The 27,882-nt window shown below is 36.6% G+C and overlaps 1 protein-coding gene across 2 annotated transcripts in view; it reads right to left on the reverse strand.

The window, feature by feature from the left end:
* Positions 1-6,373: 6,373 nt before the first annotated feature.
* LOC109150859 (putative late blight resistance protein homolog R1B-16) overlaps positions 6,374-27,882 on the reverse strand; it is a 123,243-nt gene continuing 101,734 nt past the window's right edge. The window contains exons 5-7 of one of the 2 annotated variants that reach the window (XM_019298833.1): positions 9,480-9,504; positions 6,702-9,328; positions 6,374-6,525 (exon numbers count right to left, since the gene is read on the reverse strand). In XM_019298833.1, coding sequence (XP_019154378.1) covers positions 6,513-6,525; positions 6,702-9,328; positions 9,480-9,504 — 2,665 coding nt within the window. In that variant the 3' untranslated portion in view covers positions 6,374-6,512. Of the gene's footprint in view, positions 6,528-6,701; positions 9,371-9,479; positions 9,505-27,882 lie in introns of those variants that run through there. The other variant, XM_019298834.1, reaches the window with a different exon arrangement.

Below are 27,882 nucleotides of genomic sequence, written 5' to 3' on the forward strand. Positions count from 1 at the left end.
AAGGGTATACTCAGATTGAAGGGATTGATTATGATGAGACTTTTGCTCCTGTAACTAGACTCGAGTCAATCAGGATTTTGTTGGCTGTCGAATGCATTTTGGGATTCACACTGTTTCAAATGGATGTCAAGACAACATTCCTAAATGGCTATCTCCACGAAGATATCTATGTGGCTCAACCTAAAGGTTTCGAAGATCCAGATCATCCATCGTATGTCTATAAGCTTCGAAAAGCTCTCTATGGTCTCAAACAGGCCCCACGGGCATGGTATGAACGACTGACACAGTATCTGCTCCAGCATGGGTATAAACGGGGAAGTGTTGACAAAACCCTGTTTGTAAAAACTACTGGAAGTCATATAACCATAGCCCAAATCTATGTGGATGACATTGTGTTTGGATCAACTTTACAGAAATACAATGACGAGTTAGTAAAAGTGATGAAGGAAGAATTTGAAATGTCCATGGTTGGTCAACTGACATACTTCCTAGGTCTACAGGTCAAACAAAGTCCTGAAGGATACTTTATTTAACAAGAAAAGTATGCTAAAAATCTAGTTAAAAAGTTTGATCTGGAATCATGTAAATCATCCAGGACACCAATCTCCACCTCCACAAAAGTAATGAAAGATGAAACTGGTATATCAGTGGATAACACAGTCTATCGCAGCTTGATAGGTAGTCTGTTGTATCTAACAGCCAGTCGACCAGACATAATGTTCAACGTTGGAATCTGTGCGAGGTATCAATCTGATCCAAAGGAATCGCACCTGATAGCTGCAAAACGCATTCTGAAATATGTTAAAGGAACGATGCAGTATGGCCTCTGGTACTCCAAGGACAGTGAACTGAGTCTTGTTGCATACTGTGATGCTGATTGGGCAGGCAATATTGATGATCGAAAGAGTACTTCTGGAGGATGTTTCTTTGTTGGTAAGAACTTAGTATCATGGCTAAGCAAGAAATAGAATTCAATCTCACTGAGCACCGCAGAGGCAGAATACATAGCTGCAGGTGGATGCTGTACTCAGTTGGTATGGATGAAACAGATGTTTCTGGATTATGGTCTTACTCAAAGGATAATGACACTCTACTGTGACAATGTCAGTGCTATTAATATCTCCAAGAATCCAGTTCAACATTCCAAAACGAAGCATATTGACATCCGGCATCATTACATCAGAGAACTGGTTGAATCCAAGGAAATTGAATTGGAATACATTCAAACTGACAAACAACTGGCGGATATTCTGACTAAGCCACTGGATGCTAATCGTTTTGAAATTCTCAGGTCTGCCTTGGGAATTTGCAGAATTGACTAATTAAAGCAGTTAATCAGCCAGAGAGGAGAAAATGTTGGCTTATACGGTTCAGTATTATGGTTTGACCTTCTTTAAAGACTCCTCTCTATTTTTGTTAAGTGGTTTATTTAACATTTTGTATCTTAAAGATATCTTAAAGATATCTTCAAAGATCTTAATTTCTTTTTGAAATTCAAATTTCTTTGGGTTCCGTTTCCTTCCTAAAAAGAAGGCGTACCGTTGTGTCAATCAATCGCGTCTGCATGATATTTGACAAGCCACATTGATTAGGGTTCATCACCCTTAAGTCTATTTAATACCGGGCCAAGAAGAAATTTCTTCAAGCATCTCAGCACTCAACCCCTCTCTCTCTCAGCGCACCTGCCTTCTGTGATTTGTTCTTCTCCTCCCACAAAAATTTTGTTTCAATGGCAGATCCTGTAAGAAATATCATCATCAAACTCGGAAGCAAAACACATTCTCCAGAGGTGGCTCTTAAGCATATTCAGACATTATTGCAGTTTGCTATGAAGAAGAAACTCAAGCTTGATCCTATGCTTCGCGACGAGATTTTGGTGACTGTTATGACGAACTACCCAGAATTTAATGCTGAATGGTCTGAAGATGATGCGACTGAACTGCTGAAGATGGTTTCCGAAGCCAGTGATGAAGTTTCTCCAGTATTTATTCCAGAACCCTCGGATGGAAATCGGGCCGGGGCTTTCCTTCGATACTTTGCACAACGAGCCCTAGAATCTGTTGAGGTCTCTCGACGGCGAGCGGAGTCCCAACCTTTGTATCTCGAAGCTGCTCAGAAAGAGGCAAGACACAGACAGGAGATCCTCCGAAAAAGGTCAAACAATTCTGATACTCCTATTGAAATTTCACCGGATAAACCTGATGTTTCTGCTACCCCCGTCTTGTGTGCTTGTTCATAATGACAATTTATCTGCTTTAGATTCTTAGAAACCCCCTGAGAATGTTAATCCTACATCCCTGCCGTTGAGTGAGTCTGTTGATGTGAAAAATGATGTGTCTGATAAGAAAGAAAAATCATCCGATGAGCCAAATAAACTAAGTTTAGTTGTTTTCTCTCCTGATAATCTTGCTCTGCCTCCTGCTGAGATTGTTGATGAACCTAAAGAAGTTTGCTCTGCTGATGTCACTTCTGTTTACCTGCTAATGTTGACACTGTCGATCTATCAAGCCCCCATAAGTCTGAGAAATCTGGGGGAATCCCAGTCTACACTGCCACATCTTTAGGTGAAAGTCTGGAACATGTGCGACACTTTGCTGTTCTACCATCTGCTTCAATTCCTCAACCGTATCGTGTGATTCACCCATCTGAATCCTCCAGCGAAGATGATAAAATTCTGGCTGAAGTGTATGGATCTCAAGCGCCTCCATCTGAAATTCCAACTGTTGAGTCCACTGCTCATCCTGACTCCACGACCTTCAAAATTCGAGAAATTTCGAATATTATTGGGAACTCATATGCCAATGTCTCTGATTCCAGTCACTCTGTGACTCCTGTTCAATCCCCAACCAAAGAAACAAGAAGGTCTAAAAGGAAGAATGTTCCAGTACAGGTTGTTGTTGAGACCGGTGATGACAGTGCTGATGTGGATCAGCCTGAGAAGAGAAGGAAGTCGAGTGAGGCTGTCAAGTCTGAAGGAAATCCGCCTGTTCAACAAGTGTTCAAGACACTGCGATCGTTTGTTAAGCAGAAGGGCCCTACTGCTGTTCAAGCTACTTCTGTACCTGCACCACCTACCAGAAAAGGGAAGCCATCCACATGATTGAGAGGTCGAAGCATTACTCCTGAGGTTCAACCTGTTGAAGAAACTGACCCATCTGTTTACAGGCCTCAGTTTGTATCTTCTGCTGCTCAGGCCAAATGGTCTACTATGGTCAGAAGGGACCTTATTGTTCAACGATCCGTGGATGAGAACCAGCTGAACTCTGTATGTGACATTCTACCTCTGCTGAATGAAGTCGGATTGCTGAAAACTGTCACGGACATCTGTCCATACTCTAAGCTTCTCACGTATGAATTCTATTGCAATCTCAATGAAGAGATTGACAACTTAACCGGACCTCGACCGATGCAGATCTTCATCAGAGGGAGGTGGTACATTTTTAGGCCGGATATGATCAATGAATACTATGGTTTGGCTGCTGTACAAGAAGAGGTTGTCACTGACTGGAACTTGGTGGCCAAAACTCTTACCGGTGGACAGACAGAAACTTGGCCTACAGGTGACAAGGATTATCTGCCGAGCTCGCAACTCACATCCAGATATGTGATTTTACATCGCCTGGCCCTTCACAACTGGCTCCCATCAGCCCATTTCCACACGGTTGGCAAGCTGCTGGCAGGCCTCTTGTTTCGAATTGGAACGAAGATGCAAGTTGATCTGGGAAAATGGATTTTCTATCATATTCTTACCTTAATTCATCCACGGGAGCAGAAGGTAAGGCTACCCTTCCCAAATCTGATTTATGGCATTCTTACATCTTAGGGTCTTGAGCCTATGCCCTGTGAAGTGATCAGTCCAACGCTGCTCTATACTGTTGATAAACGTCTGCTGACTGGAGATCACATTCGGGATGTTGTTCCGGTGACTGTCCCAACAAATTCTGAACCTGACGCTGTGTCTGACGACTCTCTTCATGCTAAGGATGTTCAACTTTCCATTCAGTTGAAGGCACGGGTCGCTAATCTTGAGACTGTTCACAGCATTGTTGCAAAGCAACTGACAGGGGCCCGTACTGAGCTGGCAACCGTTCTTCTTCGTTTAAGCCTATCTGAATCTACTGCTGCGGCTGATCCTGCGAAGTCTGACAGTGACACTCCCTCCAATGTTTGACCTTTGGCTATCATTGGCAAAAAGGGGGAGTAGTATGAACTCGGGGGGAGTTTTTGTGTTTGTGTACCTTCTGGCCATGGCTGGGCGTTGTGTTTGATGGCATCACTACTTGTTTTTTATCATAAACTGTTTTGGATCTTATGTTTTTGTCTTAGTTCTATGTAATCAGATCAGACTCATGGGTTGCTTCTTTATAATAACCTATCTTAGTTCTTTATGTTTTGATTATCTTTATAGTCGAGTTGTTTTGCCAAATAATAGCCAAAGGGGGAGTTTGTTAGTGTTTTTAAATGTTCAAAAAACCCCATATTATAATTGGCAATATTATTATGGCAAACTAAGATAGGTTTAGAGTTTGTCCGTCCAACTCTACAGATGAATGATCAATCAGAAGCAACAACAGAAGGACTGACACTGAAGATCTGTTTTAGGAAGCTGATTTCTAAAAGACTATACGTGGTATTATCAGACTAGTTTGGAAAGAAGATCAGCGTATATTTTCAAGAAAGGTATGGACCTAATCTTCTGAGATTACATTCCCATTTTATAGTCCTACCTTCTACAATCAAAGTCATCTATGGAGAGTGTTTATTGAAGAATCTATAAGTACCCTTATTCGAAGAGAATTAGGGTTACGTCAAACAGTAAGAAGAAATACTCCTTATATGCTATATGAGACGAGATCTTTGATTGTCATGCATCTTCTCAACAAAATATGTTCGTGGTGATTAAGATGATGAACTTGAGAAGAATCACTGCTGCTTAAACGAAAGGACACTGTGATCACACTGTTGTGGGAACAACTGCTAAGAGCGTCATTGAAGTGGACTGCATTAGAGTGGGCTCTCCAAGTGAAGGGATTTCATTGGACTTCTGCATGCATGGCTCTCCATCTTCAACAATCCACTAAACCTGTGTAGACTGGGTATGTACCTTGTGTGGGGCACTTGGGTAAGATTGTTGTATATCTACCTTTGTACATTGGATTATGATTTAGTGGATGGACGCCTATGTGATCGTCCCCCAGACGTAGATACACACTGTATCGAACTGGGTAAATATTCTGTGTCATTGGGTTTGTGCTGTTATTTTTCTCGTTTATGTTCTCCATGATTTATTATCATTGACTGTCTTCGTAACTGAATCAATCAGTAATCCCTGACAGTTGATTATTCTTGTTAATCTGTCTAAAGAGAGAAAGTGCAAAATTACATTATTATTAGTATTAATTACTATTATTATTACTATCACTACTACTACGTATTATATTTTAGGAGTGAGTTATATGTTAGGACAGTAGTATCCATTTTTGAAAGTAAGAAATTGAAAGAGTATTATAGGGATAAACAAAGTCTAATACTGAATTATCAAGATTAGTATTTTACTCTGGTAGTTTTGTTTTTTTAAACATTCTTATGGATAAGTTATCCAATGACAAGCAAGGTTTTGAAAACAGGCCAGGTTATTTTTCATCTCCCATCATATTCACTTAAACCTTAAATCTAATCTTTGTTGGCTAGGGTTATAAGACGAGGTTTATTAAGTACACAATTGCACACCCTTAAATAATGACGAAAGGTTGTCCTCGTCACTTTAAAAAAAAAAAAAAAAACAGTTGAGACTAATTGAGATGGAGATTGAAATTCAGCTCTGATCCTGCAATGCAAACTACAATGCTATGGCAGCATCCATCAAAATTCCAATCACCAACTTCTTCTGAGAAACAGACAACATGCATTATATTGCAACACAATATTCAGCCAACTTCAATTATATCCTTGGCTAATCCATAAAAGACAACATGCATTATATTCCAACACAATATTCAGCCAACTTCAATTATATCCTTGGCTAATCCATAAAAAACCATTTCTGAGACTTCAAATGAATAAATTGAGTTCCCATCCTTCAATGCTATGGCACCATATATGCATCAGATTTCCGAGAACGAATTGCCCACAGAGACCATTTCAGCTAGATCTTGAATCCACTTTGCATAGTTGTGTTGCTCGATCATCTTGAATCCACTGCACTTTGCAGAAGCCACAAGCTAGGTAGGGAATCCCTACATTCGCTTAATTGAATCCCATAAGCTTAGTCACTCCTTTTTAATATAATGCCAAAGGCATGCCAAAACAGTTGAGACATCAGATGAAATTCAGGTGCTGAAATATAATGCCAAGGCATGCATCATCCATCAGATCTCTAATCATCCAAGAACCAGAAACCAAAATATATGCTATAACATAGTAGTCACCCTAGACATAGCCTTCAAAATTTGTCTTCAAACAATTTCTCCGTCATCTATCTCTTCCTCCTCATCACATTCTTTCTCAGATGTTTACTCTTTCAGGCTGAAAACAGTAAATTAAGTTAAAAATTGGTGAACAGACAGCATGTAGATAGGGTAAGGAAATATATAGACAAAAATGAGAACAAGTGAGAGAAAACAAATGAGTATTCCTTGCAAATATACAAGTAGAATGAAATGTGAAATGTTCAGAGATATAATAGAGGGATAGAAAGAGACCTAATATTTTTAGAACGAACAAGGATGGTGTTTCCATAGTTGTTGAGTTGCTCATCTTGAATCCACTTTGCGGAAGCCAAAAGTGAATCCTGACAGTAGATTAACTCAATCAATGCTAGCGATATGATATCCACAAAACCATTAGGAATCTTTTGCAAATGCTTGCATTTATGTAACTCTAAACATTCAAGCACATGAAAATTGTCACCCTCAGCATTCCAATCTTCCAAACTCCAACGTGCTTCAATTACCAACTTTTTCAATTGACGGAACCCTCCTTCAGATGTCTCCCACTTTGGGCCTTGACAAGCATTTATCAATTTTAGAACCTCTAGATTCGGCAACATACCAATAAACCTCATATCACTCCATGCCAAATTAGTATCCATGAACTTGAGCTTCTTAAGATTTGGTAGAAAACTAGTTGTCCATGGGATGTCGCTACATGGAATATGGTTGAGATTCCACCACTCTCTGATGCTTAGTGCCTCAAGCTGCCCCAAGTGCACAAAATTATAAAAACAATCTGGACTTTTAGCATCTCCACCTTCAATCCCCAATTTTTTTAAATTTGGAATCCTTGTAAATAGATCCTGTGTACAGAGTTTAGGATCCAACCAAGATATATTCTCTAAGTTTCTATGAACAACCGAAGAAGTTTCTAATGAAAGAATTTGTTCAACACAAAAATTCCTTAATAGTGGCATTGTCCAAATTGTAAATGCACTAGAGGAATCCCATTTAACAAATCTTCCACGAACAATAAAGCTTTGCATATTCCTATGCTCAAAGAGCTTTACATAAAGAGGAGTGTGATCATTTCGGCATTGATGGGTCAAAGCAAAGTATCTCAAATGAACAAGACTGGCAAACACATTTACCTCACATGGATTGCTACAATGTCCACATTCAATGTCTACTACTCTTAGCAATTTCAAGTGTGAAAGAAGTTCATCAAGTGCCTGAAAGTAAAATCCCCTAGAGTAATCAAACCTTGAGTGTAAGGAATGAGATTTGTCAAAGCGCTTATCTCCTGGCCTGATTTGATTATTCAAACATTCTGATGTATCACTTATCCAACGACAAGGTTTTGAAAACAGGTTCTGTGATTTCCTCTTATAAAATGAAAGTTTTTCATCTCCAATCACATTCACATTCAATAGATTTTCACGTCCAGCTTCTTTCAAGCATAAATCTCGCAATAAATCATGTATCCTTATTGTTTTCATTTCCCCATTATAGCTCTGTTTGCTAACTATAACGAGACTTCTATCAACAAGATTTTGCAAGCATTCCATGGCCACTTTCTCCGTATTCACATGCTTCACAGCCCTCAAAAACCCCTCTGCTGCCCACAACCTGACCAACTTCTTCACAGGGATCTCATAGTCTTCTTGAAAAACTCCAAAATACAGAAAACAAGCTTTTAAGTGGTGTGGTAATTGGTGGTAACTTAGATATAGTATTCTGGAACATGCATCATTAGAATCACCAATTACACTTTTTGCAACATTCTTCCACTCTTCCTCCTCCTCCTTTATCTTGGAGAGAAGACTAGCTACTACAATAATAGCCAGAGGTAATCCTTCACATTTCTTCACTATGTCTCTACCAATTTGCTCAAACACTAGAAGGAATTCAGTTTTACCAAAGACTTTGCAATAGAGATTCCAACTTTCATTGGCATCTAAGAAAGGCATGTTAAGAGGAGAGTTACCTGAGCTAGCATATTCTCCCACCTCTCTGAGTCGAGAAGTCAATAGTATACGGCTTCCATTATTATCATCTGGAAAGCATCTTTGCACACTATCCCAAGCAGTAGTGCTCCATATATCATCCATCACTATCAAATATCTCTGACCCTTCAAATGTTTATACACACTTTCTGCTAATTGGTCTTTGCCGCCATCTCTTGATGCTGCAATAACACAACTAAGAAGACATCGGAGCATTTGTTCGACATTATACTCTTGGGATACCGTAACCCATGCTTGCTTGTCGAAATGAGAAGTAATTGATGGATGTTCATAAACTTCGTGTGCTAAAGTGGTCTTGCCTATTCCTCCCATGCCAACAATCGAAACAACTTGTCTCCCCTTAGTTGATTGTTGCGTGAGCTGATCCAATACCGTCAATAACACATTGTCGCATCCGACCATTTTACGATCAAACTTTGAAGCATTTTTGGAAAAGTTACTCACAATAATTTTCTTGTGTAATAGTCCTTTGACAAGCTGTAGTAGTCCTCTTCGTCGGATCCTAATCAACTTATTCCTGTGGTAATTAGTCTGTTTTTCTGCTTCATTGAAGATTTGATGAAGCCTGAGCAGGCAAGCTGTTACATGAAGACTATCCTTTGCTAGATAAATGGCAGTCAACTGCATCTCAATCCTTTCTTCCGCATTGAAGGATGCATCTCTAATCTGTGCCTCTAAATCTTTCATCACCCTCACCCTTGCATCATCATAGGGGATCTCAGATTTCTCAACACTTTGTTGCAGCAAGCCCAGATTTTGATGGAGAAAAACTATCTTTTGTTTGAGTTGAGCCATCTCCCTGAGGCGAGAAGTCAAAAGTATAGTATCCCAAGCAAGCTGCTGCTTTCCATAAAGCCTGGGGAAGCAAGCCTTTATAGGCTTGGGTGACGCTTCTTCGTCCAACTCCATCTCTCTGATCCGAGCCTCTAAATCTGCAAGCTGCTGCAGCTTTTCACTTTTAATAATCAGTCTGTTTTACTGCTTGATTATTGAAGATTCCATAAAGACTGGGGGAGCTAACCTTTATAGAAGAAGACGCTTCGTCCAACCCCATCTCAGATTTCTCAAGAATTTGCTGCAGCAAGCCAAGATTTTCATTGTCATCTCTAATCTGTGCCTCTAAATCTTCAAGAGGCAAGCGTGATTGTGATTGCAAGAAATGTAGAGAAAGTGTTTCCATAAGCGAAGTTAAAGCAGCGTAAGCCATTTAATTTGCGTCTGTCTATCGATCAGAGTAGATCGAACTACGAAGAATTACAAAGAAATCAAAGATTTTTTTTTTTTTTTTTGGGTGAATCAGGCTGGGCAAATTCGAGAAAACTAGTTAGCAGAGGCTCTACAACAAATGGCTCCAAACGCATCTGATTTCCAAACCGGATGGCGGCGACTCCAATAGTCCAATGTAAACAGGAATTCGTTGGTCGACGCTACTGTCCAAACAAACAAACATCATTCAAACATTTAAGTTTTAACAATTTTATATCAAACATTTGTAATTAATTGACACTAAAAATAATACAACTCTTTTGTTTACATAATAGCTTGGTGCTAATCGATTATACACCGCGCATCAAAATGACATCGTTTTGTTAAATGAAAATAAACGGTATTCATTTTTCGCCATTTCGCACCCTTCTGCAAAAAGTAACTCTATTATTCAGTTTCATTTCGTATACACTGCAGTTTCAGTTCAACGCAACTACAGTTTCATTTTCATATAATTACAGTTTCATTCGATATTTATAGACTCAAATATGTGACAAAGTTATTTAATTTTATTTTATATATACTATAGTTTTATTAAAACACAACTACATGATCATTTTGATAATTACAACTTCATTGTACAATATACACTCAAATATGTGAAATGTTATTCAGTTTCATTTTATATACACTGCAGTTTCATTTCACCATAACTACAGTATCATTTTGATATAACTACAGTGTCGGTTTAGATATATTGTAGTGTCAGTTGGTGTTTAATACACCAAACAAGCGGACTCCGTTAACGATAACGGCGGGCCGTTTCTTTACTTAAAGAAACGGCGCCGTTTTTAAACGCGATGCATGTGCACCGCGGTCTATAATATAACAACTGCGACTCCAATAGTCCAATGTAAACAGGAATTCGTTGGTCGACGCTACTGTCCAAACAAACAAACATCATTGAAACATTTAAGTTTTGACAATTTTATATCAAACATTTGTATCTTATCACAATTATATTTTTGAGTACTTATGACAATTACATTAATTGACAGTAAAAATAATACAACTCTTTTGGTTTAGATAATAGCTTGGTTGCTATAATATTTAAACATTATTTTATATATATAGAATGCTTTTTGTGAGTTGAATTTAGAATTTTTAGTGGTATAAAATAAACAATATAATATAATATGTTTAAAAATGATATCATGTTTTGAATTTTTAAATAATTTGCGTCCCAATTCAATATATGGGATATGTTGGACTTTTAATCAATCATTCTACCATAGACCATGGTCAACTTTGTAAGGTGGGTGTATCATTGATATAAGATACATTTTTGTCCATTTTTAATATATTGAATGTTTATTTTTTGAAAGTTCATAATGAACATTTAATACACAAATAATGAATTTTTAATATATTAAAAATAAATATTGATTCATAGTACGTCTATAGTACGTATAAGGAAATATGAGAGAGAAAAATGCGATAGAAGTGAGAGAATGTTGGAAATTTATAGATAAAATAAGATTTATGACATAAACACGTGTGATCTAATTTTCATGTGATTATTTGGAGTCATGAAGTATATATAATCACATATAATATTAGATGTTGGATAAGAATTTTATCGTGATTTAATTACTCATTCACGATGAGCTTGTAAAGATGGGAATATAGATTGCGCTGTATTCAATGATAATGTCAGAGAGTACAGAGAGCATATATATAGATACTAGATAGAATTATAGTCTAACACGAATAATATAGTCCTAGTCTAATATGAATAATATAGTCCTAATACTCTCCCTCAAGCACAAGGTTGGCTAGCCAAAACATTGAGCTTGTGACGGAGCGAATTAAAACGTAAAGTAGATAAAGGTTTAGTTAAAATATCAGCTATCTGATCCTTGGTTGAGATAAAGTTGACTTGGATCTCCTTCTTGGCTACTTTATCACGAACAAAATGATAGTCAATCTCAATGTGCTTCGTGCGGACATGAAAGATAGGATTAGCACATAAATAAGTTGCCCCTAAGTTTTCCGACCATAGCTTTGGTGTAGACATGGGTGGGAAGTCGATTTCCCTCAGTAGAGAAAGATGCTAGGTGACTTCAGCAGAGACATCAGCTAACCCCTTATATTCGGCTTCAGTCGAGGAACGAGCCACTGTCCGTTGTTTGCGACATACCCAAGATATATATAAGATTCTACCCAAGAAAAACAACAAAACCACTTGTAGATTTTCTATCGTCCGGATTGCCAGCCCAATCTGAGTCAGAATAAGCATGAATATCAAGAGAGTCAGAACAAGATATGTGAAGACCAAGATTGAGAGTGCCATTGACATAGCGCAGAACCCTCTTCAAGGCCGCCCAAATCGTAGTGGTAGGGGCATGCATATGCTGGCACAAACGATTAGCAGCATATAGGACAAATCAGGGCGGGTGACCGTAAGATACTGTAGGGTCCCTGCAAGACTGCGGTAGTGAGTCGGGTCTGCGTAGGGAACCACAGGACCATCCGTGGATTTGGTAAGTGAAACTGGCGTGGTTACCGGTTTGCAGTCAACCATACTTGCTCGTTTCAGAATGTCTTTCATGTAACGCTGCTGGGATAAAAGCATACTAGTAGATGATTGAACAGTTTCAATTCCCAAAAAGAAAGACGGAACACCCATATCATGGACTTTAAATTCAAGTGACAACTTATTGACCAGTGTAGCAACACGTTCCGAATCAGAACCCATAATTAAAATGTCATCCACATAGACAAGAAAATACAACCGAATATTATCACGCGAGTAAATAAACAAAGAAACATCTGTTTTAGAAGGCGAGAAGCCCACAGAGACCAGATAATCATGCAATCGCATGAACCAAGCACGAGGTGCCTGCTTAAGCCCATATAGAGATCGCTGAAGCAGACACACATGACTGGACAGTGTCTTGTCCTCATAGCTAGGTGGTTGCCGCATATACACTATTTCAGCCAATTTTCCATTCAAGAATGCATTATGAATGTCAAGTTGACGAATAGTCCAACCGCGGGAAATAGCTAAGGATAACAAAAGACGTACCGTAGTCGATTTTACCACAGGACTAAAAGTCTCAAAGAAGTCCTCTCCAGCAACTTGATTAAAACCTTTAGCAACCAACCGAGCTTTATGACGCTCAACTGAACCGTCTGCCTTTCTCTTGGTTCTAAACACTCACTTGCATCCAACAACATTCATACTAGATTCAAAGGGAACTGGTGAGCTGTCGTAGGCTCCCAAATTAAAACCTTACAAACGTAGTAGCGGGAGTAAGGATCGATCCCACGAGGAGTAACTAGTTTAACTTTTGTGCTCAAGGAAATAATGGGGGGTTTGGAATATATCGAGAATAAATATTAAATAAAAGAGAAATTAAATAAACGAGAAATTTAATCGAACGAATAAACAGTGAAAATAATATATCGAAAACACTTATAATAAGAAACCTTGGTCAGTAAAGATCCACCACCGGAGTTTAACACTGATCATTGATTTATAAAGTAATTAATATGCAGTTGAATATTTGTCGTGAAATTATTTCATTTCCGTTTTCCCTTAGTTGTAGGTAACTAAAGCACACGCGGTTTAATTACCCCTAACTACTAAATAACCTAAGACAAGCGCTATAGATTTAATTTAATAGCAGCAATAGGAACTAGGAAAACCGACAAACTAAATAACACAAGCACAAGCGGTTGCATTTAATTTAGGAAAATATTCTACCCGAGTCCAATTATCACTAAGCCGTCAATAATTAACCCAGTTGCTACTGAATATTAGAGTAATTTGTAGCACAACATTATCTAATATAACAAATAATTATATCAAATAAATAACTAGTAGGCCTCCCTAGCAATTAAATGACACAATTATTTCAAATAACTTAGAAGAATATTTAATACTCAAATGCATAAAAAATATATAATAAAAATAAATAAATAACCTTACAGCGTAATGAACTCCGGGGCTTCAATTCACTAAACCAAACAAGAAATTAGCCGCGAATGGACATTGATAACAACCTTAAAGAATATTCGAGAGGGGAAGAATGAACATTTTAGAATGAGTTGCCATCATCTATTTATACTACTCTCAAAATATTTTCAACTCATTTTCCACCATTGAATTTCTATTTTTGTGCTAAGGCCTTCCACAATTCTAGCCAATCTTGCCGGTCCAATTTGACTTTGCTTTTTTTCCGCTACCGTCGTATGCTATGTTCTGTAGGAAAGCAAACAAAACAATATATTTATTTCATTTATTTCTAGGTTTATAATATATATATATATATATATATATATATATATATATATACTAGAAGTCTAGTACAGTAGTAATATATATATATATATATATATATATATATATATATATATATATATATATATATGTTATGTATTCTATATTTATTTATTATATATATATTATATATAATATATTATATATATATTTAGTATATAGCACGTAGTACGTATTCTTATATATTATATATTATATATATTATATATTATATAAGAATAGATTATATATTATATATAAAAAGAACTAATTATTAGATAATATTAAATAATTAATGCAAAATTATTATAAAGATGTACCTAAAATATGAGTGTAAAATATGCTTATCAAATTCCCCTACACTAAAACATTTGCTTGTCCCCAAGCAAAAGTATTATTTGCGAAGTAAATTAAAATAAAGCTCCTGAAACTTATAACATATCATGAACAACAATTTGAAGCACCCTGCAATTAATAAGTTAGCATCCATGTCTGGAAATGGAGAGAACTAAATAAGTAAGCACTCACAGGAATATCACTCATCACTCAAGTGTTTGAAGGTATAAATTTCACTCAAGTTCATTCCTATAAAATTATTCTACCATAGGCTTGCATATCTTCTCAATCACCACTACAAGTGTCATGCATGAAACAAATCATAAGGACTTTTCACAGGTTGTAATGGGGCTAGGGTTAAGGTAGAGAATATTTTAGGAAAGTAGTTTAAACAAAACCTTCAAACTAGATGAGCAAATAAATACAATTAATCTAACACCCTCAATTTCCAATCAAAAACACATCCCATTGAGGTACAGAATGCTTCCTCAGTATTACCAGAATTTCCCCTTACTTCATTTATTTAGAAGTAACTTCAACTCAAAATCAATTGCTGATTCTTTTTCATTTTCTCATAAATTTTCAGCAATATTTTTCTTTTTCAAACGTATATTCTTCATTTTTCCATTTCATTTTTTTCAATTTTCCATCCTTTTTTTTTAAATTTTTTTTTTAAATGATGAACTGCCTTCATTTTCTCTTAGAAGACCAACGACAAATTGGCAATAAAGATACAACCCGCCTCACTCTCAAAACAAATTAATAAGAGTAAGTGATCTCCCCCACACTTATCCTTCCCAACCTCACGTAGATTAAAAATAATCCAAAATTTGCTCCACTAGTTATTCAGCTGGGTAAATGCATTATTTTAGATATAAAAGGCTTGTAATGTGGTTCAAAATAAAGAAAGGAATGGCCATAAAGCTCAAAGTGGTTAACAAAAGAAAATAAATCATAGGACAAACCGGTTATTTGGCTAGTGAGGCTCAAAATCAAATAATGGTCTTAATCACATTTGAATCATGCATGGTCTAATTAGCTTTAAAAGAGAATCAAGGCAAGTTCTAGAGAAACAAAATTATGGAAGAAATCACACAATTGAAAGAAAATAAGACCGAAGTGTCAGTCAGTGGCTCAAAACACTCACAGGTTTATTGCTTACTTAATATAGCCACTACATATCAAACAGGAAATGCTAACAAACTAATCACAATTTGCCAAACTATTTATTCAATCATATCATGAATTCCAAGAAAGGAAAAAAAATATAATTTTTCAAAATAATACTTATTTTGCATAAAATAATAGTAAAATATTTTTTTTGAAAATTATGAAATAAGAAAACAAATAATAATAATTTTTTTTTTTGACATAAGCAAACAAACAATAAAACTAAATTAAGCAAACAAATAATAAAACTAAATCTCCTCCCCCACACTTATTATCAACATTGTCCCCAATGTTGAATAAAAACATGCAGAAAAAGGGAATAAAATAAAATAAAATAAAATAAAATGAAATAAAAATGGAACGAACACACCTTAGGTTGCCTCCCAAGCAGCGCCTTTGTTTATCGTCGTTGGCTCGACTTATGATATTTCTTTAAATTTCCATCGTCTCTTTGAGTACCTTCGATGATTATGAGTAAAAACAGTCCCTTCATGTAGATTAGTACTCAAAGATGATTGATTAGTTTTTTCTTCTTTGCTTTCATTAGAAGCAATTTCATTAAATTTAACAAGTTTTAATGAATCAACAAAAATTGCAAAATTATCATCACTAGGAGGATTCATGGTATTATAAATACTAAAAGTCACAAGTTTACCATTAGACTCCATAGTAAGCATACCACTATGAATATCAATTTTAGTTTTTGCAGTTTTTAAGAAATGGCCTTCCTAACAAAATATGAGAAATTTTATTATTATTTTCCATATCAAGCACATAAAAATCAGCAGGAAAAACCAAATTATTAACTTTAACAATCAAATTCTCCATCACACCCCTAGGAAATGTAGTAGATCCATCAGCCAATTGAATTACTATACTAGATTTACTCAGGGGTCCAAGATTTAATGAATTATAAACAAAATATGGCATCACATTAATAGAAGCTCCTAAATCTAACATAGCATTTTCAAGTTTCACACCACTTATCATACACGGAATAGTAAACATACCTGGATCTTTGCACTTTTCAGGAAGATTGCCTTGACTAGCCATAGAGACATTCTCGTGCACTTTCACTTCATCAACTCCTTTATTTTGTTTCTTTTTCAATGTGCATACCTCTTTTAGAAAATTTGTATAGCGAGGTACCTTTTTCATAGAATCTAAAAATGGTTTATTGCTCTCACATCCACGAAAGGTCTCATATAAATCATTATTTGAGTTTCCTCTTATTGGTTCTAAAAGAGCTTGAGGAAATGGGGGTACTAGTTCATAATCAGAAAAAGGAGAAAGCTTACCTTGGGACGTCTCTTTATTATTGACAATGATACCTGCACTTATTCCCTTGTTTAGATCGATGTTCTTTTCCAGCGACATACTTCTCACAGTAATTGCACTTACATTCTCTTTAGGATTAACGATCGTTTGAGAGGGTAATTTGCCAGAACTCTGTGCTTCCAACAGGCTTACCGTAGTTGCTAGTTGGCCTACTTGCCTTTCTAAGTTTTGTATACTAGCCTTTGTTTCTTAAATACTAGCCCTTGTCTCTTGTTGGAATAGTTGTGTTTCTTGTTGAAACTGCAAAGTGTTAGTAGCAAGAGATTTAACAATATCTTCTAGATTCATACCTGAGCTAGAGCTTTGGGCTGGTTGTTGTCTTGGAGGAAATGGTTGTCTATACTGCTGAAAATTGGGATAATTCTGAACAAACCGGTTTCCTTGTGAGTTCCCATAGCTAAGGTTCGGGTGATCCCTCCATCCAGGATTATATTTATTAGAAAATGGATCATACTTACCTTGAGGTTGTCCAGGAAAACCTCCAGCCATGTTGACTTGTTCAACTTCTTGAAGATTTGGGCAGGCATCAGTTTGGTGCCCAACTACCGAGCAAATTCCACATGCTTTTACAGTTTGCATATTACCTACTGCTAATTGACGAACAAGAGTAGTTAAACCAGTAATTTGTTGTTCAAGAGCAGAAATATTTACCTCATTCACTTGCTTAGGCGGTTGGACTATTCTATTGCTAAACTGTTGAGAATTTGCAGCCATGTTTGCAATTAGAGTTCTTGCAGCGTCTGGTGTCTTGTCAACTAAAGCACCACCGCTTGCGGCATCAATCATGCTTCTATCCATTGGAAAGAGTCCTTTATTAAAGTACTGAATGTGTAATTGATCACTGATTTGATGGTGTGGGCAGCTTGCACAAAGCTTTTTGAAACGCTCCCAATATTCATACAGGGACTCTCCATTGTTTTGCCTTATACCACAGATTTCCTTTCTAATGTTGGCCGCCCTCGAAGCTGGGAAATATTTTTCACGGAACGCTGTCTTCAAGTTATTCCATGTGGTGATGCTCCCAGAAGGTAGATAGTATAGTCAATCCTTCGCTGAATCTTTCAACGAAAAGGGAAAGGCTCTCAACTTAATTTGTTCTTCAGTAACCTCTGTGGGTTTCATACTTGAACACACCACATGGAATTCCTTCAAGTGCTTGTGAGGATCTTCACCTGCGAGTCCATGAAAAGAAGGCAAAAGATGAATTAACCCAGATTTTAATTCAAATTGTACATTAGCATCCAGAGCAGGAAAAGTGATGCATAAAGGTTGTTGATCTAAATTCGGAGCTCCAATCTCCTTTAAAGTCCGATTTTGAGCCATGGGTTCCTCTTCTAAATCAGAATTGGTAGAATCGGTAGCCAGATCACTAAGCTCCAATTTACTAGAAACTTGTTTCCTCCACCTGCGTATAGTTCTTTCAATTTCCGGATAGTACGGCAAGATTTTTAGATTAGTAGATCGAGTTATAGGCATAAACAAAAAGAAAATATATTGCAGCAATTATGTAAAAGTAATGAAAGAAAAGAGAATTATTTTTTAGTTTCGTTTGGGACAAATTAACGAGAAGAAAAAAAAACAAATAAACAAATAAATAATTAAATAAACACAAAATAAACAAGAAAATCTCCCCGGCAACGGCGCCAAAATTTGGTGAGCTGTCGTAGGCTCCCAAATTAAAACCTTACAAACGTAGTAGCGGGAGTAAGGATCGATCCCACGAGGAGTAACTAGTTTAACTTTTGTGCTCAAGGAAATAATGGGGGGTTTGGAATATATCGAGAATAAATATTAAATAAAAGAGAAATTAAATAAACGAGAAATTTAATCGAACGAATAAACAGTGAAAATAATATATCGAAAACACTTATAATAAGAAACCTTGGTCAGTAAAGATCCACCACCGGAGTTTAACACTGATCATTGATTTATAAAGTAATTAATATGCAGTTGAATATTTGTCGTGAAATTATTTCATTTCCGTTTTCCCTTAGTTGTAGGTAACTAAAGCACACGCGGTTTAATTACCCCTAACTACTAAATAACCTAAGACAAGCGCTATAGATTTAATTTAATAGCAGCAATAGGAACTAGGAAAACCGACAAACTAAATAACACAAGCACAAGCGGTTGCATTTAATTTAGGAAAATATTCTACCCGAGTCCAATTATCACTAAGCCGTCAATAATTAACCCAGTTGCTACTGAATATTAGAGTAATTTGTAGCACAACATTATCTAATATAGCAAATAATTATATCAAATAAATAACTAGTAGGCCTCCCTAGCAATTAAATGACACAATTATTTCAAATAACTTAGAAGAATATTTAATACTCGAATGCATAAAAAATATATAATAAAAATAAATAAATAACCTTACAGCGTAATGAACTCCGGGGCTTCAATTCACTAAACCAAACAAGAAATTAGCCGCGAATGGACATTGATAACAACCTTAAAGAATATTCGAGAGGGGAAGAATGAACATTTTAGAATGAGTTGCCATCATCTATTTATACTACTCTCAAAATATTTTCAACTCATTTTCCACCATTGAATTTTTATTTTTGTGCTAAGGCCTTCCACAATTCTAGCCAATCTTGCCGGTCCAATTTGACTTTGCTTTTTTTCCGCTACCGCCGTATGCTATGTTCTGTAGGAAAGCAAACAAAATAATATATTTATTTCATTTATTTCTAGGTTTATAATATATATATATATACTAGAAGTCTAGTACAGTAGTAATATATATATATATATATATATATATATATATATATATATATATATATATATGTTATGTATTCTATATTTATTTATTATATATATTATATATAATATATTATATATATATTTAGTATATAGCACGTAGTACGTATTCTTATATATTATATATTATATATATTATATATTATATAAGAATAAATTATATATTATATATAAAAAGAACTAATTATTAGATAATATTAAATAATTAATGCAAAATTATTATAAAGATGTACCTAAAATATGAGTGTAAAATATGCTTATCAGGAACAAGATGCCATGTATCCATTGCATCACACCACTCTGGAAACTTAACCGCCTGAGAATAACAAGTCGGCTCGGGCACAACGGTAGAAGCCAAGGCGACATGCTCATGCGGACCTGTACTACGAGTGGCCATATCGTGCGTCCGATGGACGGACGCACCACGCTTGGTGGTCCCTGGTGGCCTGCTGCGCTGTCAAGCGGGACGGTCCGAGACAGTCCGTTCAGTGGACTTGGACTGCTCGGTACCTCCCGTGGTAGCCTCAACAGCCTCGACAGTGTGCTCATCGCCAGCCGAAACATCATCCGAGACCGCGATCCAGAATCCAAACTGCCGCAACACCCCACGGTTCAGGACACGACCGAGGCACCTGTGAAGAAATTGGAGTAACAAATGGAAAAACAGTCTCATGGAATCGCACGTGGCGACAGATAAAAACCTTGTTAGTGTTAGTATCAAAACAACGATAGCCACGATAGGACGGAGGATAACCAAGAAAAACACACGGAGATGAGCGAAACTGAAGTTTATTGCGATTATATGGACGCAACACAGGAAAGCACAGACAACCAAAAATGCACAAGTAAGAGTAGCACGGAAGAGATCGGTGTAGGCGAAAGTGTGGTGTTTCATCAGATAAGACATGAGTAGGCATTTTGTTGATAAGGTAAACAGCGGTCTCAAACGCGTAGTCCCAAAAACGAGATGGAACTGATGGTTGAGCCATTAAAGATAGACTCGTTTCAACAACATGACGGTGCCTACGCTCTACCCGACCATTTTGCTTGTGGGTATACGCACACAATTGCCTGTGACGAATACCCAGAGAAGTAAGCGTGGAACCAAGTTTTTTATATTCTCCCCCTAAATCAGACTGAAAAGAAATAATCTTGCGAGAAAAGGAACGTTTAGCTAGTGACCAAAACTTGTCAAATATGTCATATAATTCAGATTTAGCACGCATTGGATAATACCACATGTAACGAGTATAATCATCCACAAACAATACAAAATATTTGAAGCCATTTGCAGAAAGTAACGGCGCATGGCCCCAAATATCATAATATATTAATTCTAAAGGATGCGTACTAGTAGTTTCAACACGAGATAATGGAAAACGAGATGATTTTCCCAATTGACAAGAAGAACAAACATTGGGAAGATCTTTAGAATTAAAATGACTAATAGACGAAGACTCCAAAATTTTACGTAAGACTCTAGAATGCGGACGCCCCAACCTCATATGCCAGACAAAAGAGGAACCCGCAGCAACGAGTGGAAGCAAAAGACCAAAATGTCCTTATTATTTTATCATTAAAATTTTTCAGCCACTTTTTCGCCGGCAATTTGGCCGGATGGACCAAAATTGAATAGTTAGAATACTCAATTGTTAGTTTTGAAAGTCGTGAATTGAAATTAACAAGATCGCACATGACCGATCCGAACGGGCAGCGTGCGGGCGTTGTCTCCCCTATTTCCCTTCCATAAGATTTGAAGACCCTTAAAAGACTTATAGTATATAAAGAGGGAAAGGAGGATTTTCACAAGCAATGTGGGACAACCTTTATAAGGAGAAAAACACTTTTTCTATTAAATATCTTCCAACAAGTCTTACATGAAAATCAATTGTTAAGACTTATAGTATATAAGGAGGGAAAAGAGGATTTCACAAGCAATGTGGGACAACCTTTATAAGGAGAAAAACACTTTTTCTATTAAATATCTTCCAACAAGTCTTACATGAAAATCAATTGTTATATGATGAATTGTCATATGATTGTGTTGTTCTTAAAGAAGAACGTGATAGTTTGGTTAAGCAACTTACTGATGAACAATAACATGTATACAATACTATACTTTGTGATGTTCAATACGGTGGAGGAGGATTGTTTTTTGTTTACGATTATGGAGGAACAAAAAAAACTTTTGTATAGCAGACCTTGGCTGCAACTTTACGTTTTGAGCATAACATTTTTCTCAATGTTGCTTCAAGTAGTATTGCTTCTCTTCTTATGCCAGGTGGTAGGACTGCACATTCTCGATTTGCAATACCCATAGACGTAAATGAAGATTCATCTTGTAACATTTCCCAACGTAGTGATCTTGCTGAGCTACTTATAATGCCAAAGCTTATAATTTGGGATGAAGCGCCAATGATGCATAAGCATTGCTTTGAGGCATTGGATCGAAGTATGAGGGATATGTTACGATTTGTAAATCCTTTGAGTTCAAGTATGACATTTGGAGGGGGGGGGGGGGGGAGGGGGAGGGGGAGGGGGAACAGTGGTTCTTGGTGGTGATTTTTGACAAATACTACCTGTGATTCCCATGGGAAGAAGGCAAGACATTGTTGGGGCAAGTATAAACTCTTCATATCTTTGGAATAGTTGTAAAGTGTTAAGATTGACTACAAATTTAAGATTACAAAGAGTGGTAAATGTTGATACCTTTGAAGAAATAGATGTTTTTTTCAAAATGAATTGTTGTTGTAGGTGATGGTGAGATAAGTGCGACTAATGATGGTTTTGCAAATATAGAAATCCTGAAATATAACTTATTACAGCCCAAGATGATCCAATTGCAACAATAGTTAATAGTATATTCCATATGTTTTTTTTATGGCATCTGTGATTTGGAATATTTAAATGGTCATGCTATTTTAGCACATTAGATGTACTTGATGAGATCAATGAGTATCTGATTACCCTGAATTCAACTGAGGGCAAGACGTATTTCAGCTCTGATTATGTTTGTCAATCGGATTCTGGTTCATACATTTGTCCAATTGCACACCCAGAGTTTTTGAATGGGTTAAAATGCTCAGGGATTCTAAATCATTCACTTGCTTTAAAATATGTGATGTTTGTAGTTTCTAGTGTGGTGGTGGTGTGTGTAAGAGTGTAAACGAGGATTGTGGAACCCCTGAGTGTCGAACTCAAGGATGGCAAATCGGAGCAAGCAAAGTGTAAGACAATCCTTTGTCAAAATGTGTCAACAAGCTAGGTGCAAGTAGTGTAGGTGAACGTGTGTGTGAAGGCAAGGGAAACAAGGAAATAAAGGAAAACAAAAAGTAAAACGGGGATTTGGATGGAAAGGCTTTAGGATCATGCATTCATTGGTCCCAAAGTGGACAAGAATGTGATGCAAGGCTTGACTAATAATCTAAGGGAGAACTATGGCACCAACATTAGGTTGCGTAGAACCTAAACTCTCAATTCCTAAGTCGGGTGAGGCATTCTATCATATATGGGCGGTCTACCGTCTCCTCACCGAACTACTGGAGATTGCAAGGGTAAGACTAAGAAAAGGGCAATCACTTGATCCTTTCCCACTCTCACGCCTCTCTCTCATTGGGATCCTACAATGAAGAGAGAGTCTATATCCACACCTCTACAACTAGACATTCAAGGGCAAACCATACATCAATTCTCATCATTTAATCCATACAAAGCATGAATACACAATCACAAATCAATTCCAATCCAAATCCTAGATGTCTAGCAATTCATCATCATTAAAGAATCACAAACACAAATCAAGTATGAAATTAAGAGCAAGAAGGAGATAGGTTACCCAAGTCTTCAATCCAATGTGCTAGCAATCCAAATAGCAATGTTGAGCAATGAATTCTAGAGATGAAATTGAAATATAATATAATGAAAGGAAGAAATCTCTAACCCTAACATAAATCTAACCTAAGAGAGCTGAAATTGAAGTGTAAAATGATGGTAAAAGTCAGTCCTCCAAAATAATCCCCTTACAAGCCTTTAAATAGGCTGAAAATCTGGAATTTCCACGCTGGCCGCCCAACTAATTCCACAAAGCGCGTTGTGCGATGCGTTGTACTTTCGGCCTCCTTGACAGCGCACGCCACAACGCACGTTGTGCATTGCGTTGAACTTTCGGTTGGAATTTTTCCTTTCTTGCCTTCACCAACGTTGTAGCCCTTGAAGTTGCCGAACCATAGCCACTTGAAACACCTCATTTGGACACTCCTAGCTTGAGATATGATCAACCTATCGAACTGTCGCCGTAATGCACTGTAATTGACAATGTTTTTCTCTTTTTCTAAAAAGGCGATCACAATTAGTCCTTGTTCCTAACTCTTATCAAATTAATCTATTCTAATCATGAATTAGGCTTAAAGGACTCCACTTATAGCACAATATGCCTCCTAAATACCACACAAAATGTAGCATCTTTGGCACTTATCACTAGGGTCTCCAATCATGCTTTTTACGGAACATTGATCATTCAATGGGCTTGTGTAGTGGCACGAGATTAGTTATTAGTAAATTAGGGGATCATGTTATTGACATGGACTCTATCAGATCCTCGGTTACCATTTAAGTTCCGAAAGAGACAATTCCCTCTAGTGTTATCTTATGCAATGACAATAAATAAGAACCAATGTTAAAGTATTTCGAATTTTGGATTACTTTTGAAGAAACATGTTTTTGTACATGGACAACTGTATGTGGCTCTATCTAGAGTTAACAACCCTAAGGGTCTTAAATTGTTATTTTAGGCCAAAATAGAGAGTACTTTTCTTCAACGACAAATGTTATGTACAAGGATGTTTTTGACAATTTGTAAAGTTTAGTGTGAATGTTTAGGCTTTTTGTAAAATTAATATTAACTATATTTATTTTGTAATATATGAATTGGTGTATGTTAACTTGTGTATTTTTGAATAAATAGTATTATTATAATGTTGCCTGATATTCATCCGGTGCATCACAATGAATTTAATGTTGTGTATCATGAAGATTTTAAAAATTTGTAATTAGATTTGGTCAATTATAGTGTTTGTGTTTATTTATGTTTATATTTTTGTAAATTTAGTAATGCGTTCAATACAATTTTCTGATTCCTGTTTCGCATTAATTAATTATATGTTTTTTTTAAAGATGTATATTAGTAATTTAATATTTAATTATAAAATAGTTTAATATACATTCGGTGCATCACATGGGTGGTAGTCAATTCCATGAAATTGTATTATGTGGTTATAAAAACTAAACAAACTATAATAAGCTATAAGAGGCCTACCCTCCATACTTGCACTAAGACAACCTCTATATCCTTACCATAGTAAGCGTTACTATATACGGAGTAGTATATAGCATATGTTTATGGACAAGATGTATAAGATTAAGATACATGGGGTTCCCCAGAGTATTATCACTGCTAGTGATAAGGTCTTCTTTATCAGCAAATTTTGGCAAGAGATATTCAGGGATACACATATTATTCAAATGGCCTGGCTGCATACAACTTCTCTTGACTACAGAAATAAATAACAGTTGACACTTGAGATGAAGAAAGACAACTAACTCAAGAAAATCAAGGTTTCAAATGAACTTCTTGGCTAATCCACCAAAAAAAAAATGCAAAAACCATTTCTGAGACTTGAAATGAATAAATTCAGTTCCCATATATCCTGCAATGCTATATATGGCATCATCCATCAGATTTCTGAGAAACAGAGACCATTTCAGCTAACCACTATGCACATTCAAAATTCGTCTTCCAGCAATTTCTCCGATCCTTCCTATATTTCCAAAAAATGAAAGCAATAATATAATATAAGCTTAATTGATTTCCCTTAGCTTTGAGACAAAAAACACCAAAATAAACAGATATATGTGTGCATACAACTAACATACCTACTACACCTATTCATTCATCATTGATCTCTTCCTCCTCGCTCAAACCTCTTATTACCATGATTTTTAAGTCTGGAAACAATAAATTCAGTAAAAAGAAAGAGGTGAACACGGTTAGATATATCAGATGATTATCCATTGTAACCATCAACAATGAAAAACTCAAGTAGCATGAAGTGCATGTTAAATGGTGAGAGATATATCAGAGATGAGGGATAGAAAGAGACCAAAATATTTTCAGAACGAACAAGGAGCGCATCATTTCCATAGTTGTCGTATTGCTCTTTTTTAATCCACTTTGCAGAAGTCACGAGGGAATCCCTACAATAGCTTAACTGAATCAATGCTAGTGTGGTGATATTCGCAAAACCACAAGGGATTTCTTCCAACCATTTCATATTACTTATCTCTAAACATTCGAGCATCGGGAAATGGTCACCCACAGCATTCCAATATTTGAGATTTGTCTTTTTAATTACCAACCTCTTCAATCGCGGGAACCCTCCATCATTGGTATCCCACTGTGGGCCTCTACAAGCATTTATCAGTTTTAGAACCTCCAGATTAGGCAACATACTAATAGGGCTCAGCTCACTCCACGGCAGATTAGACTTCAACAAGTTGAGCTTCTTAAGATTTGGTAGACAACTAGTTGCCCATTGAATTTTACACTGAGCAAGGTTGGGTTCCTTCCACTTCCACCTTCTGACGCTTAGTTTCTCAAGCTGTCCCAAGTGCACAAGATTATTTAAAAAATATAAATTATTTTTTTTGTACCTACCACCATGAATCCCCAATTTTTTTAAATTTGGGATCCTTGTAAACAAATTCTTCGTACATAATTTAGAATCTAACCAAGATATATTTTCTAAGTTTCTATAACCCACCGACGGAGTTTCTAATGAAACAATTTGTCCAATGCAAAAATTCCTTAATCGTGGCATTTTCCAAATTCTATTTGCCTCAGAGGAATCCAATGTAACACCAGCCCCACTAACAATAAAACTTTGCATGTTCCAATGCTTAAAGAGCTTTATCTCAAAAGTGTTATCTGTGAAGAAAGCTAAGTATCTCAAATGAACAAGATTTGCCAGCACATTTGGTGCCGTACCTTCATCGAAAAATATGCCTCTCATATCTACTACTCTTAGAAGTTTCAAGTGTGAAAATAGGTGTTCCACGTCTGCATTCCTGTAATTGTAAAGATGAGTACAATGAAAGGAATGAGATTTGTGAAAGCACTCATCATCTTCAAACCTGACTTTAGTTCTTGATGTAAGACATATCCAACGGCAAGGTTTTTCGTCTCCAATGACATTCAAGAGATTTTCATAACTAGCTTCTTTCAAGCACAAATCTCGCAATAGATCATGTATCCTTACTCTTTTTATTTTCCCATTGTAGCTCTGTTTGCTAACTATAACGAGACTTCTATCAACAAGATCTTGCAAGCATTCCATAGCCACTTCTTCCATATTCACATGCTTCACACTGCTCAAAAATCCTTCTGCTGCCCACAACCTAACCAACTTCTTCACAGAAATTTCATAGCCATCCTCAAAAATTCCAAAATATAAAAAGCAAGCTTTTAAGTGAGGGGGCAGTTGGTTGTAACTCAGATATAGTATTCTCGAGCATGCATCATTGGAATTACCAGTTATACTTTTTGCAACATTCTTCCACTTTTCTTCCACCTCCTCTGTCTTGGAGAGAAGACTAGCTACTACAGTAATAGCTAGAGGTAATCCTCTACATTTATTCACTATGTTTCTACCAATTTGCTCAAACTTTGGAGGAAATTCAATTTTACCAAACACTTTGCAGTAGAGACTCCAACTTTCGTCGGCATTTAAGAAAGGCATGTTAATGACAGAGTTACCTGGGCTTGGATGTTTAACCACCTTTTTGTGCTGAGATGTCAATAGTATACAACTTCCATTATTATCATCTGGAAAGCATCTTTCCACACTATCCCAAGTGGAAGTGCTCCATATATCATCAATCACTATCAAATACCTCCGACACTTCAAACATTTATGCAGTGTTTCTGCTAATTGGTCTTGGGCAGTGCTCTGTTCATGAAGTTCATCTCTTGATGCTTCAGCAACACAATCAATAAGACATCGGAGCATTTGTTCCACGCTATACCCTTGGGATATAGTGACCCATGCTCGCTTGTCGAAATGAGAAGTAATTGATGGATATTCATAAAGTTTGTGTGCTAAAGTGGTCTTGCCTATTCCTCCCATGCCAACAATCGAAACAACTTTTCTGCTCCTCTTAGTTGATTGTTGCGTGAGCTGATTCAATATCTTCTTGAACACCTCTTGGCATCCAACCATTCCAC

This window comes from Ipomoea nil, unplaced genomic scaffold (genome assembly GCF_001879475.1).
Source record: "Ipomoea nil cultivar Tokyo-kokei standard unplaced genomic scaffold, Asagao_1.1 scaffold2280, whole genome shotgun sequence".
NCBI classification, from domain to species: domain Eukaryota; kingdom Viridiplantae; phylum Streptophyta; class Magnoliopsida; order Solanales; family Convolvulaceae; genus Ipomoea; species Ipomoea nil.